The sequence below is a fragment of the Mandrillus leucophaeus genome, unplaced genomic scaffold, assembly GCF_000951045.1.
Source record: "Mandrillus leucophaeus isolate KB7577 unplaced genomic scaffold, Mleu.le_1.0 Scaffold118, whole genome shotgun sequence".
NCBI classification, from domain to species: Eukaryota; Metazoa; Chordata; class Mammalia; order Primates; family Cercopithecidae; genus Mandrillus; species Mandrillus leucophaeus.
Genome location: NW_012100098.1, coordinates 2,292,515 through 2,306,214, shown reverse-complemented (window position 1 = coordinate 2,306,214; position 13,700 = coordinate 2,292,515). Strand labels below are relative to the sequence as shown.

The 13,700-nt window shown below is 50.6% G+C and overlaps 1 protein-coding gene across 2 annotated transcripts in view; it reads right to left on the bottom strand.

Annotated features, from left to right (window-relative positions):
• Positions 1 to 13,279, bottom strand: part of POU6F1 (POU class 6 homeobox 1) — a 21,403-nt gene extending 8,124 nt beyond the window's left edge. Inside the window, exons 1-9 of one of the 2 annotated variants that reach the window (XM_012002524.1) lie at positions 12,807 to 13,279; positions 12,321 to 12,479; positions 10,022 to 10,217; positions 5,283 to 5,404; position 5,053; positions 4,159 to 4,287; positions 3,379 to 3,632; positions 2,614 to 2,742; positions 1,785 to 1,988 (exon numbers count right to left, since the gene is read on the bottom strand). In XM_012002524.1, the coding sequence (XP_011857914.1) occupies positions 1,785 to 1,988; positions 2,614 to 2,742; positions 3,379 to 3,632; positions 4,159 to 4,287; position 5,053; positions 5,283 to 5,404; positions 10,022 to 10,217; positions 12,321 to 12,368 (1,083 nt within the window). In that variant the 5' untranslated portion in view covers positions 12,369 to 12,479; positions 12,807 to 13,279. Of the gene's footprint in view, positions 1 to 1,784; positions 1,989 to 2,613; positions 2,743 to 3,378; positions 3,633 to 4,158; positions 4,296 to 5,052; positions 5,054 to 5,282; positions 5,405 to 10,021; positions 10,218 to 12,320; positions 12,480 to 12,806 lie in introns of those variants that run through there. The other variant, XM_012002533.1, reaches the window with a different exon arrangement.
• Positions 13,280 to 13,700: the final 421 nt, after the last annotated feature.

The window sequence follows — 13,700 nt, the reverse complement described above, 5'->3', positions numbered from 1 at the left end:
GCTGGGATTACAGGAGCCTGCCACCATGCCTGGCTAATTTTTGTATTTTTAGTAGAGATGAGGTTTCACCATGTTGGCCAGGCTGGTCTTGAACTCCTGACGTCAGGTGATCCACCTGCCTCGGCCTACCAAAGTGCTGGGATTATAGGCATGAGCCACTGTGCCCAGCTTATAACAGGGATTTTTAAAAAATGCATCTCTCAGCTGGGCACAGTATCACATGCCTGTAATCCCAGCACTTTGGGAGGCTGAGGTGGGCTGATCACTTGAGTCCAGGAGTTCAAGACCAGCCTGGGCGATGTGGCAAAACCCCGTCTCTACAAAAAATACAAAAATTAACCAGGTGTGATGGTGCACACCTGTAGTCTCAGCTACTGGGGAGGATGAGGTGGGAGGATTGATTGAGTCTAGCAGCAGAGGTTGCAGTGAGCCGAGCTCACATTACTACACTCCAGCCTGGGCAACAGAGCAAGACCCTGGTCTCAAAAAAAAAAAAAAAAAAAAAAGCACATCCGGTCAGCCATTTCCTTGCTAAAGCCCTTCAGCATCAGCAGTTCCCTAGTACCTTACCTGATACTGGTAATTACAAGAAGAAGTACTGTTTGTTTTTCAAGTGCTTTCTGTGCGCCAGTGTTCATTGCCTATGTATAATATATCCTTCAGCATTCATAACCTTCTGAAGTTGGTACCCTTATGATCTCTATTCACAGATAAAGCTAAGAGGTTATTTACAAAACTTGGAGGTGCATGCTACATTTGTGAACCACTGGCCTTATTATCACCTGGGAACTTAGGAATGCAAACTCTTGGACTCCACTTCAGATCTACTGAATAAGAAACTCTGAGGTGGGACACAGGAATCTTCATTCCAGCAAGGCCTCCAGGGGATTCTGATGCACAGGCTTGAGAACTGCTGCTCTAGCATGTGATATTTGCTGCAGTTCTCTGAAGGTAGAACACTCTCATATCCAACTCATCCCTTTTTATTTTTAGATATGGGGTCTTGCTATGTTGTCCAGGCTGGAGTGCAGTGGCTATTCACAGCCATGATCATTGTACACTGCAGCCTTGAACTCTTGGCCTCAAGTGATCCTCTGCCTCAACCTCCTGAGTAGCTGGGACTACAGGTGAGCACCACCACGCCGGCTTCATCTCTTTATGATAGTCCAATGTCCCTCATCTATGAAGTCTTGCCTAACCTCCAAGTTTGTCGAGAGCTTGGTTCTCTGGGGCCCCAAACCACCTTATTTGTGTGTCCCTGTGATAGTTTTGTCCCACTAACTTGTCTCCAATGCCAAGCTACCTAAGGCTAGGAGGACATCTTATTCATCTTTGTGTTTTCAGCACTTGGAATACAGTAGGCACTCAAAAAATACTCCTAGAATGAGAGTGGAGAGGTGGAGAGATGGAGGGGTAGAGGAAGCGAATACAAAACTGACTTCCCAGGGCTTTTCAGGAAGATTGCTCACCCTAAAGCCGATCCTGGCCCAGTCTACTTTGACCATCACCTACCTCCCTGACCTTCTTAGAACAGCACTGGCCTCTGAGGGCACATATACATATTTTGGGTGTGTGTGAGTAGGGGGTCTTGTGAAGCTGTTTCCCTGGGCTGAACCTGGGTGGACACATGTGGGTTTTCTACTGTGGGACCTCCCCCACTTTAGGAGGTGCCCTGCTCTCCTAGGAGTTTCGGAAGATGCTGTCCTGCCTGGCAGTCTGGAGGGAAGCAGCCGGTGCCAGATGGCAGAGCCTGTGCCACGCCCCACCACCCCCAGCCCTTGTACCTCACTCTTAGCAGGGGACTCAGGTGTGCTTGGCTTCCGGACAGCCACAGGTGGAGGCAGGGGGCTGCTGGCCAGGGTCGCAATCACCTGGCCCTGGGCGTTCAACAACAGTTGGGGGGTCACAGCCTGGACCTGCAGGCTTTGGGCTGGTGCTGGGGCCGCCACACTAGCTGAGTTCACTACCCATGGAAGGGTTCCAATAACCTGGGAGGAAACAAGGCAGGGACCCCAGGTGTGAGGGTAGGATCCAGCTCCACCCCAGACCCAAATCCCCACACCGCCAGGGGAAGAGACTAATGGACAAATCCCTCAAGCTGCTCTGGCCTCAGTTTCTGCATGAGTAAAGTGCAGGATTCACACTCTAAGGGCTACTTCCTTTATTCCATCCTCAGAGCTGTGGTGGAGCAGGAATAGGTCTGGATGTGGATTCAGAGAGACCTGCCTTGTTCTGCCACATTTTAGCTGTGTGGCTTTCATTGCTCTGAACCTCAGCCTTCTGTCCTGTAAGATGGGAATAAAAATCTCCACCTAATAGATTTGTACTCCAAAGAAAGTGAGATGATGTATGAGAAAGCACCCATCACAAAGCCTGACCACAACATGGGTGCTCCGTAAATGAAAACCCCCATGTAATGTGAGCACCTCCAGGACGGTGGTGGGTACACCCCTGACCAGCTTCAGCATCGGCAGAAAGCCGCCACCGAGGAGATAGGAACAGCAGCTTGACATCTGTTCGAGTTTCTATGACCCACCGCCCAAGTCCTGGCCGCCTTCCCCTGGCCAGCCTCTCCGCAGTCCCCACCCTCCAGCCCTGCCTTTGGCCACTTGCCTGTCCCTGAGCATTGGTGAGGATCTGACTGCTGATCCCCGGCATGCTGGGAATGGCGCTGGTAATGACTGGAGCTGTAGTGAGGGACCCCAGGATCTGGGTCTGTCCCCCAAGGGAAGCAGCACTGATCTGTGGGTGGAGGAAGAGCCTTTCTCAGAAGCCGAGGGGTGAGAAGACCCCTGGGCAGAGGGAAGAGGACAGAGGGCATTGGGGTGGGTAGATATGATGGTGGGCTTCAGGCCCATGTCTACCAGCTGGATGGTTTCCAGGGCTAGGGGCTGCAGGGGTCAGCGGGGAAGGGGGGGCCACAGTCATGGAAAAGTAACTCTGGTTAATCTTTCTGCCAGGGTAGAAGGGTCACACCTGAGAGGCTGATGTGATCCTAGCCATATCTAACAGCTCCCACTGCCAAGCCAGGAGCTACACTGGACAGACCAGCATAGAGCTGTAAGCTCTGGCTGCACCTTAGTGACAGCTCACAAGTTTTCAATCCCCAGACGTCATCCCACCCTCCAAGCCTGGCCCAGTGGTTCAGGTTCTGGAGAATGTGCCCAGACCTCTTGGCAGATGTTGTCTGCTTTTATCTGGGATGGACAGGCTGGCAACTGCAAGGAGAAGGCCTCAGAGGGAGCCCATCTCTGCTGATGTGTTGGAAAAGGGCTGTGTTCGGGGGGGCTCGTCCTCCACTGTGGGAAGGGTCAGTTCCACCCTTGGCCCATGATTCTGTCCATCCCTGGTCAGCCCTGGGTGAGGGCAGCAGCTTACGATTCCTGGGCTAAATGCGAAGCCTGCAGGCTGGACGGTGATCTGCGGGGGGGTGTCCACTGGCTTGGGGGTAGGGGCAGCAGCGGTGGCAGCAGTGGGTTGCGGGAGGATGGCAGGCGTGGTCTGCAGCAGCGGCTGGGTCTGGAACAGCGTCTGGGGCTGGACTGGTGGCCGGGGTTGGGCTGTTGAGGAGGCCTGTACTGGTGCGGCAGCTTGTACGGGTGCCGGAAGAGCGGTGTTCAGCACAGCAGCTGCTATGGAGCAAGGCAGAGACAGAGGTGCTCAAATGCCTAGCCACTGCCCAGAGCGGCTCCAATCCCAAGGGATCTGGCACAAGAAGGAGAGGGGGTTGGGTCAGTGGGCACAGTGGGGCAGGCAGCCACGATTCCCTTGATCCTTGAAGGGCTGGCACATGCCAGCATCTCTCATCCCCCCTCCCTGGGGCCAGATGTGTAGGTTCAAGAACCAGATGTTGAATCTTCTTGCAGTCCTTCCCAGGAGGCTGGCCATGGGGTGAGTTCTGGCGTAGGGGGAGAGGGGCAGTCTCAGACAGCCGGCTGAAGTAAGACAGGCCTGCAGGGCCAGCGTGGTGTCACGGCCTACAGTCCCGAGGTGGTGCGGCAGCTCTGCGGCCGGATGCCCAAGACACCGGATCCAGAATCCAGGGCGGCTGCCCTGGGTGGGCCGTGGGTTCTGAGTCCAACATGGCAAGCACACGTGCGGGGGTGTAGTGGAGGGTGGTGGGGGGCCTGATGCAGTCCTGGGAAGAGTTGCCGTTACCTTGGAGACCGGCTAAAGGTGGCTTGAAAATTCCCCCCGTAGGAGAAGCAGCGGTCAGTCCTGGGAGGGCAGCCACGGTTGCTGTAGGAATTGTCCACACGGCCAGCCCCTGCTGACCAGCCACTTGACCTGCAATACTGATGGGGATAAGAAGAGGTTGAGTAACTGCCCCTGCTGGAACCATAACTCCTGTCAGAACTGTGGCTAAGTTTTCCTGAGTCAAGACCTGCAAAAGCAAACAAGATTTCAAAAAGAAAAGAAAAAATAAAAAATCAACATCGACAGCGCAAACACTGGGTCTCTGAGACCCAGCTGAGCACAAACAAAGCATTCTGAGGGCGATGGGGCAAAGGCCACATGAGGGTGGGGAAGAGCCAAACCCTAGCTGCAGGCCCAAACCTGAGGGGGTGCCTGGACTGACTATCCTGCCTTCAGAGAAATCGCCCAAATCCAGGGCAAGGTGGCCCTGCTCACAGGATGGGAAGGGGGCACAGGCTTCCCCCACCACAGCCTGCTGCCTGCCAGGCCTTCTGCGGGCCCTTGCTGACAGGCCCTGTGCTTAGTGGCCAGGGAACAGGGAGCAGCGGCTGATGGAACCAAGTGGTCAAGGCCCCACAAAGGCCTCTGAGAAGTTTCTGATGGACCATACCCTTGGCTGGATGCCTCGGAGTCAGGGCATGTAGGGAAAGGGACAGGGAGCTCTGCATGCCTGCAGGATTCTGCAGGCAGCCTCTCACGGTGCTGGGGCCACTCCCTGGCTCTAAACGAGGACTCTGAACAATCCATTAACTCTTCCAGGCATCCACTGGAGGGCTGGCAAGGGTATTCATTCATTTAGTCATTCAATAAACAGAAACTCTGGCTGCATGAAAGAGTTAATGTTATTTCTGCAACCCTGGCTGGGCGCAAGAAGATTCTGCAAATGCAGATCCCCTTTTCCAAATGGGCCTGATATAGGCAGGGGTGAAGCTGGAGGTCCCTGGTAGGAGAGTCCCTCCCTCAAGCCATAGCCCCTTCCCTGTCCTGCCCCATGAAGTTCCCAGATTCCATGGCTTCCCCATGCTGGCTGTCCCATGCCTTGCTTCTGCCCCCAGCCCTCTCCAGCTCCCGAGGGCAGCCCTTACCTGGGGGGCAGCTTGTACAGCCAGTGGCGTCAGGGTCTGCGATGTCTGAGGCTGGCTTGGGGCTTGGCTGAAGGTGGCAATGGCAGGGGCAGGGCTCGGAGGGATCCCCGGGGGTGACTTCACTTCACAAGGCATTGAGAGAAAAAAGGACAAGGAGTGAGCCTGACGTGAGTGGAGGGGTCACCACAGCAGTACATGACATCCCATCTGCAGCCTGAAGCGGTGACCCTCAGTCCCATGCTGCATTGCTGCATAGCCCAAGACCAATCACTGGTCTTCCCTGGCCCACGAGGCAGCTTCCTGAATGCTACGGTGGTGAGAATAGGAGGCTGGGGAACCCTGTGCCAGCTCTGGAAGGTAAGCCAACACTTCTCACATCTAGCTGAAGAAGAGACCCAGGTGAGTGTTAGCCCTCATTTCCTGGTCCTGTAAAAACTCTCATATCATCAACAGAGTGGCCTGAATCCCACACGCGTGTCAGGGAAGGTCAGAGCGAGAATGGATGGGAGTGGCTGTCCTTGGTTCATCCAGCCACTGAATCGCTGTTCACCCACCTCCAGGGTACTTTTGGTTGCAGCTGCTGGTTTGGGGAAGGGCAGGAGTTCCTGAAGAGCAAAGTCCTGGAAGCAAGAGTCCCTGAAAATCGGACAGGTCTGTGCTGCACTACAGGATCACAGGGGTTCTCCAGGTCAGCCAGCTTTTCTCTGCCCTTCCCTGAGGTCTAAAGTCATGTAAGCAGCTTCAACGAGCTTCTAAATGAACTTCCCGTGACCTCAGCTTTTTGCCTCCTCTTGATACCTTAGCCTATGCAGGTACTGGGGAACCCCCACCAGGAAACTTCACAGCCATACAACAATGAGTAGAATGGTTATTATTTAATATATGGTGAGTTAAAAGAAGCCTAGGAGTTGAGTGATGGATATTTGACCAGATCAGTGGCTTCTTTTTATTTTAATGTTTTTGAGACGGAGTCTTGCTCTGTCACCCATGCTAGAGTGCACTAGTGCAACCTCTGCTCACTGCAACCTCTGCCTCCAGTGTTCAAGGGGTTCTTCTGCTTCAGCCTCCCAAGTAGTTGAGATTACAGGCACATACCACCATGCCCAGCTAATTTTTTTCTTATTTTTAAATTTTTTTTTTTTTGAGACGGAGTCTTGCTCTGTCGCCCAGGCTGGAGTGCAGTGGCGCCATCTTGGCTCACTGCAGGCTCCGCCTCCTGGGTTCACGCCATTCTCCTGCCTCAGCCTCCCGAGTAGCTGGGACTACAGGCGCCCGCCACCTCGCCCGGCTAATTTTTTGTATTTTTAGTAGAGATGGGTTTTCACTGTGTTAGTCAGGATGGTCTCAATCTCCTGACCTCGTGATCTGCCTGCCTTGGCCTCCCAAAGTGCTGGCATTACAGGCATGAGCCACCGCGCCTGGCCAATTTTTGCCTTGTATTTTTAGTACAGACAGGGTTTCACCATGTTGGCCAGGCTAGTCTCAAACTCCTGACCTCAAGTGATGCACCTGCCTCAGCCTTCCAAAGTGCTGGGATTATAGGCATGAGCCACCGCGCCTGGCCAGATCAGTGGCTTCTTAAAACTGCTGGGCATATATTTCTAGGCTTTAATCCAGGCCTGCTGAATCAGAATGTCCAAGAGTGGAGGCTAGTTACCTCGCCTCTCTTTTTTCCTTCAAAGCTCCCACTGTGATATGGCCAAGAGTGGGAACCACTGAATCAGATAACCACAAAGGTTCTGTCCAACCCTGCAGTCCTAGCCCATGTTTCAACTTGGGAAGGCTTCAACTTCAACTTAGGACTATACTTTTCACAGCATACAATAACAAAACCTAGGTAGTTTAAGGAATTAAAGAGACAAGCACACATCAACAAAGGCCTTATGAAATAGTAAAAGAAAACAAAATAACAGATTTATCTCCTCTGTGGCGGGAAGACACATTTCTAACTACTGGAAAAAAAAAATCAGGCGGGGTGCAGTAGCTCACGCCTGTAATCCCAGCACTTTGGGAGGCTGAGGTGGTAGCATCGCTTGAAGTCAGGAGTTTCCAGATCAGCCTGGGAAACAAAACAAGAACCAGTTCTTCAGAAAAAATAAAAATGAGTTAAAAAAATAAAACAGAAAAAAATCAGCAAACATAAGGAGAGTTTGAACATATGAAAATTTAAAAAACATTTTGTTGGACAAAATGTGACAAAACATAACAAGTAAGTGAGAAAATGGGAAAGTGACAAACATAAATGATGAAAGCTTACCCTCTAAAGAAGCAAAATATTCATTTTATTAGGGCATATTTAGTAGGACCATGGAGTCCAAGGTTTTACATACATTAGGGCTGCTATTGCTTCCTGCTGGACTGCAGAGAAAGACTAAAGGAACTCAGAGAACCAGCAATGATGTACCTGTTTCTCCACAGCACCACTCAATATAGTTTTTTTGTTTGTTTGTTTGTTTTTGAGACAAGGTCTCAACTCTATCACCCAGGCTGGAGTGCAGTGGTGCAATCTCACCTCACTGTAACCTCCGCTTCCCAGGCTCAAGTGATCCTCCCATGTCAGCCTCAGGAGCAGCTGGAACTACAGGCACCTGCCACCACACCTGGCTAATTTTTGTATTTTTTTGTGTGTGGAGATGGGGTTTTGCCATGTTACCCAGGCTAGTCTCAAACTCCTGAGCTCAAGTAATCTGCACGCCTCAGCTTCCCAAACTGCTGGGATTACAGGCATGAGCCACCACGCCCGGCCACCAATATAGGTTTTATCATTGCTTATTTATTTTCTGGCTTAACAGGCATCTCATACCTTAAAGTCAATTACTTTTCTTCTCATTGATAGCAAGATTTTATATTTTTCCATGAAATGACTTTCTCCTATGTTAATAATTAATTTCCCTTCAAAGGGAATTTTATTTCATTTCATTTCATTTCATTTGAGATGGAGTCTCGCTCTACTGTCCAGGCTAGAGTTCAATGGCACGATCTCTGCTCACTGCAACCTCTGCCTCCCGGGTTCAAGCAATTCTCCTGCCTCAGCCTCCCAAGTAGTCAGGATTACAGGCGTGTGCCACCACACCTGGCTAATTTTTGTAATTTTTTAGTAGACATGGGATTTTGCCATGTTGGCCAGGCTGGTTTTGAACTTCTGACCTCAGGTGATCTGCCTGTCTAGGCCTCCCAAAGTGCTGGGATTATAGGCGTGAGCCACTGCGCCTGGCCTCAAAGGGAATTTTAGTAGACTGTCACACACAAAATTTTTTAAAGGACCAATACAAAAACATTCAAAGCAGCACTGTTTATGAAAATGAAAACCCAGACAATTTGACAATGGCCAAAACCAGAAGCAGGTGTGTGACTCTATGTCAGTAAAAGACATAGGTACATGAAATTACGTGGTGGTATCATACTACTTAGTCTACCCTCAGTGGCCACAGCAATAAAAATATGTATGTGTGACAAAGACTGGATAGTAATTTAAAATGACACAAACCAATAGATTCTGTTTTCATCCTGGAAAAGTTTCCTGTTACTTAGTTTTGTTTTAAAAACAGGAAACCCTTCTTAATCCTGCACATCTAGAAAGTTCCCATCACTTTAAGCTGGCAGCTTAGGTGACACCAGCAAAATACCTCCCTTACCTGGTTGATGATGACTAAAATTCCTTTATAGAGGAAGAGCCTTTTGCGAAAGGCTTAGACACGCAAACTCCTGGAGAAGATGTACACTACACAAACACTCATGAAAATCATTGATTTAGGATCCATTTCTGAGAGTGAATTTGGGCAAGGAGCAGAATTAAGGCACCAGAGGAAATGAGATAGGAAGATGGATAAATGGGTGAAAAGCGAAGTGAGGGCATGGTGAATAAACCTGAGAAACTTCCCCTGTTTTCTGAAAAGGGGCTCCACTGCACAATGGCTATGCTGAATGGAAGGAGTGGCAGAGACGTAGGGTCCTTGTCTTCCCTGCCTGGTCTCCAGGGCACTGCCCCTTGGGAACAGGTGATGACTCATCCTGGCCTCAACATGGAAGCACAGCATTTCCAGGCTAGGGAAAAATTTTCGATCATGTCTCTTGTCATTCCTTTATCCGAAAAGGAAAGAAAATGACTAACGTTACTAGGGTTCCAAAGAATTTACACACTGATGTGAAGGTAGAGCAAGTAATGTGTGGCCATGCAGTTTTCTTGTTACGGAGCTGTTGCTTTTCTGAAGTTTGCCTCCTCGTCTTGGCCCACCCCCCACCAGTCCAGATCTCCAGTCAAGGGAAGCGGGAATGTGCAGCAGAAGTCAAGGGGCAATGAATTGGGGTGTTCTGGGGAAACTGAAAAAGGAGGCCTAAGGCTTCCTGCAAAAGGAGATGACTACTCTGCAAGGTGTTAATGAGGAAGACTGATGAGAGGGTGCCCCAAAGCCAGGGAGCAGTGCCTGATCCCCCACAGCTCATTGGGTTCACCTCCCACGTTCAACCCCCTAAGCTCAGTGCTACCAGGTCTCCTCCCACCTCACCCTGATCCACCCCAGTTTAGGCCTGGAAGTGACTCAGACTAGAACTAAAACTCCAGAAACAAGGAGTGTAGAGTAGCCCTAGCAGCTGACCAGAGGCACAGGCTGTCCAGTGGGCAGGCGGACAGGACCCGAAAACCACCTGAGCCCCAGGGATTCGTGCTGGCTCCCCAGGGACCACAGGAGGCACTCAGCACTCAGGTGGAGCAGTACCAGGTGGGGCTGACGGCCTCGTACCAGTTGCCTCTGCAGAGGAGCCCAGGTTGTCTGGCCCAGCTTTACCAGCAGCTTGACTGGCTTCAGCAGGGTCTCCGCTCTGGGAGCCCTCGGCGGCCACACCCTCCAGTCCTTTGCTCTCTTCCTCAGCAGGGAGCTGGGAATCCACTCCGACTTCCAGCACTCGGATGGTCTCATGACCTGACATCACGATGACCTGCAAGCAGAGGACGGGGGGCACTGTTGGGGGAGGGGCCAGTATAACCACAGGGTATACTGGGTATGGTTGCAGGAGAGAGTTCTGGGTATGGTTGCGGGAGAGAGGGGAGGGCATTTCGGGATGCAGACCTCCTGTCCAGAGGGGCTGTGTGCTCTGTGAGAATTCCAGAGCCTGGGGCAGGCTGCAGCTCCCTCATTCCAGGGAAGGAGCTGCTGGAAGAAAGCAGGCCCTGGTGACAGGGAGAAGGGCCTGACGCAAGCTAGAAAAATGTCCCCCAGAGCCAAACCATTTGAGAGCTGGTTTGTCTTTGTTCCATCTCTTGGACTCAGTGCAGGGAGTGGTGGATGGCCTATCCTACAACTTGCAAGGATGTCCTCTTGGCAGCTAGGATCTTGGAAAGTGGGTATGAGGGCTCCTAACATGGCATCCACAGCTTAAGTTGGGCCAGGAAGCAAATCCTTCTTCACTTCCCTTGAAATCATCTGAAAGTTCCCCAAAGATAAAGGGATGGAAAATGAATGCGCCACAATGCTGAGTAACTTTTATGGCCCATGATTCCTTTATTTCCAAACCTCTAGAGTAAAGGCTCAGGATTTCCCTGCAAGCTAAATTCCTAAAACAAGAGTCAAGAATCCTGAAGATGCATCCTCTCCCTCTCTGCCTGGCACCGCTCCTGGACTGCAGTTTTGGTTTTTTTTTTTTTTTGAGATGGAGTCTTGCTCTGTCACCCAGGCTGGAGAGCAGTGGCATGAACTCGGCTCACTGTAAGCTCTGCTTTCCGGGTTCACGCCATTCTCCTGCCTCAGCCTCCCGAGTGGCTGGGACTACAGGCGCCCGCCACTACGCCCAGCTAATTTTTTTGTATTTTTAGTAGAGACGAGGTTTCACTGTGTTAGCCAGGATGGTCTCAATCTCCTGACCTTGTGATTCGCCCACCTCGGCCTCCCAAAGTGCTGGGATTACAGGCGTGAGCCACCGCGCCTGGCCTGACTGCAGCTTTTTATCCTATGGGTCTGTGGCTCCAGTCCTGCCACCTGCTGTGGGCATGCTCAGACCTCAAGGGCAATCTCCATGCATGAGTGATGCAGGTGGACCCTGAGCCTCCTTGGAACACTCGGTCTCCCTCCCCTGCCCAGATGCCCCACACTAGCTCTTCATCACCAGCACGGAAACCCTGCCAATTGGCCCATTTAAGAATAAGAGACAAAGTATGTAAATTAAACAGCTTTGTGTCAGGCCTCTCTGCATTTGGCCTGTGCCTGAAATCACTCTCACAACACTCTTTAAGCCTGAAAGTGGATCCAGTCAGAGGCTGTGCTGGAAAAAGTGACAATGTGACCCATCAGGAGAATATGAGATGAGTGAAATACATCCTACAAGCAGCTCTTGTGCTGCCTCCAGTTTGCCCTATGACAGGCTTCACTCCAATTACATTTTCAGAGAAATTCATCTTTTCTTTTCTTTTTTTTTTTTTTTTGGAGGCGGAGTCTCGCCCTGTCACCCAGGCTGGAGTGCAGTGGCGCGATCTCGGCTCACTGCAACCTCCACCTCCTGGGCTCAAGCAATTCTCCTGCCTCAGCCACCCAAGTAGCTGGGATTACAGGCACCCGCCACCACGCCCGGCTAATTTTTCTATTTTTTGTAGAGACGGGGTTTCACCATGCTGGCCAGGCTGGTCTCGAACTCCTGACCTCAGGTGATCCACCCGCCTCAGCCTCCCAAAGTGCTGGGATTACAGGCATGAGCCACTGTGCCTGGCCTTTTTTCTCCTTTTAAAAAATTATATAAGTAATAGTAATTTGCAAAAAAAAATTAGAAAATATGTGTAAGCAGTAAGAAAAACTAAAGAGTAAATTACCTGATGTTCAAAACTTCCTCCATGTAAACTTAAACATACTATGTACACTTTGATTTGACATCTTAAAGTCACAGCTTCACTCCCCAAACCCAGACCCTGAGAAATCCTAAATGGCAAGTACCTCTGGACAGGTGAAGGGCGGTGAACCCTGGTAAGAAATGAACAGGGACAGGCCCTGTGGGGTCTTCCCACACCCCTCAGTCCATCACCCTTACTCCCCCTCTTCCCACCTCAGAAGATACCTGCTCATTGACAGTCAGAGATGTCTCTGACCCGGCTCCAGGATCCATGGTCACTTGTCAGGGTCGGGTGGGGTCCGGCCCACACCTAGCACATCCTGGGTAAGATGGGATTGGAAAGGCAAAGGGTGATGTAACACAGTGATACAATTTCTATACCATCTAGAAAAGTCAGAATAGAATCGTAGGAAGACAGAGAAGCTAGGTTCTCCCAAGTATCTGTAGAGGTAAAACAAAAACAAAAACAAAACAAAACAAAACACTAAAAACAACAACAACAAAAAACCAAAAAACAGGAATCTTTTTTTTTGAGACAGTTTCACTCTGTCACCCAGGCTGGAGTGCAGTGGCACAATCTGTGCTCACTGCAGCCTCTGCCTCCTGGGTTAAACCGATTCTCCTGCCTCAGCCACTTGAGTAGCTGGGATTACAGGCATGTGCCACCACGCCAGGCTAATTTTTGTATTTTTAGTAGAGACAGGGTTTCACCACGTTGGCCAGGCTGGTCTTGAATTCCTGACCTTAAGTGATCCACCCACCTCGGCCTCCCAAAGTGCTGGGATAACAGATGTGAGCCACTGCACCTGGCCAAAAAACAGGATTCTAAGAACTTTAAAGTGTTGCATTTCCTACAGCATCCTAGGAGAATCCACACTCAGAAGAACCAGGAACATCTGGGCTTAGGGTGAGGAGAGTAAAGAAAGGGCAAGATATCTGTCCCTGGGGCTTCCCCAATCCAATGGGAGACAGCACACCCAGCAGAACTCAATGGGAATCTGACCCTGACCCTCAGAACCTTAGACTTAGGTAAGGAGCAAGGGAGAAATGTGGGCAGACTTCCTGGAATAGATGGTAAAAACATAAATTAAAGTGCTCTCCAACTTTAATATGCATGATCATCACCTAGAGCACTTAGTAAAAATGTTAGTATTTATATCAATTACAGAGTAGAGTGAGATTCAGTCTCAATAAATAAATAAAGTACAGAGTAATAATTTAAAAATAAAAATGTAAATGCAGACCCCTAGATCTTTTCCCCCAACTACTCTCAGAGTCTGATTCAATGGGCGAACATCACAGAATCAGCTCTCAGGTGACTCTATGATAGTGGCCCAAAGACCACAGTGGCCTGTAACAGACGAGGTGGGACATCCCAGATGGTGGAACAGCCTGCCCTGTGCAGTGAGGAGTGGGCAAAGCCCTCATGTGAGGACAGGTTGTCTGGTTAGAGCCACAAACCACAGTCATAAGAAATAAAGAAAACAGGTTGGGCGCGGTGGCTCATGCCTGTAATCCCAGAATTTTGGGAGGCCAAGGCAGGAGGATCACCTGAGTCCAGGAGTTCGAGATCAGCCTGGACAACATAGTGAGGCCCTGTCCGTA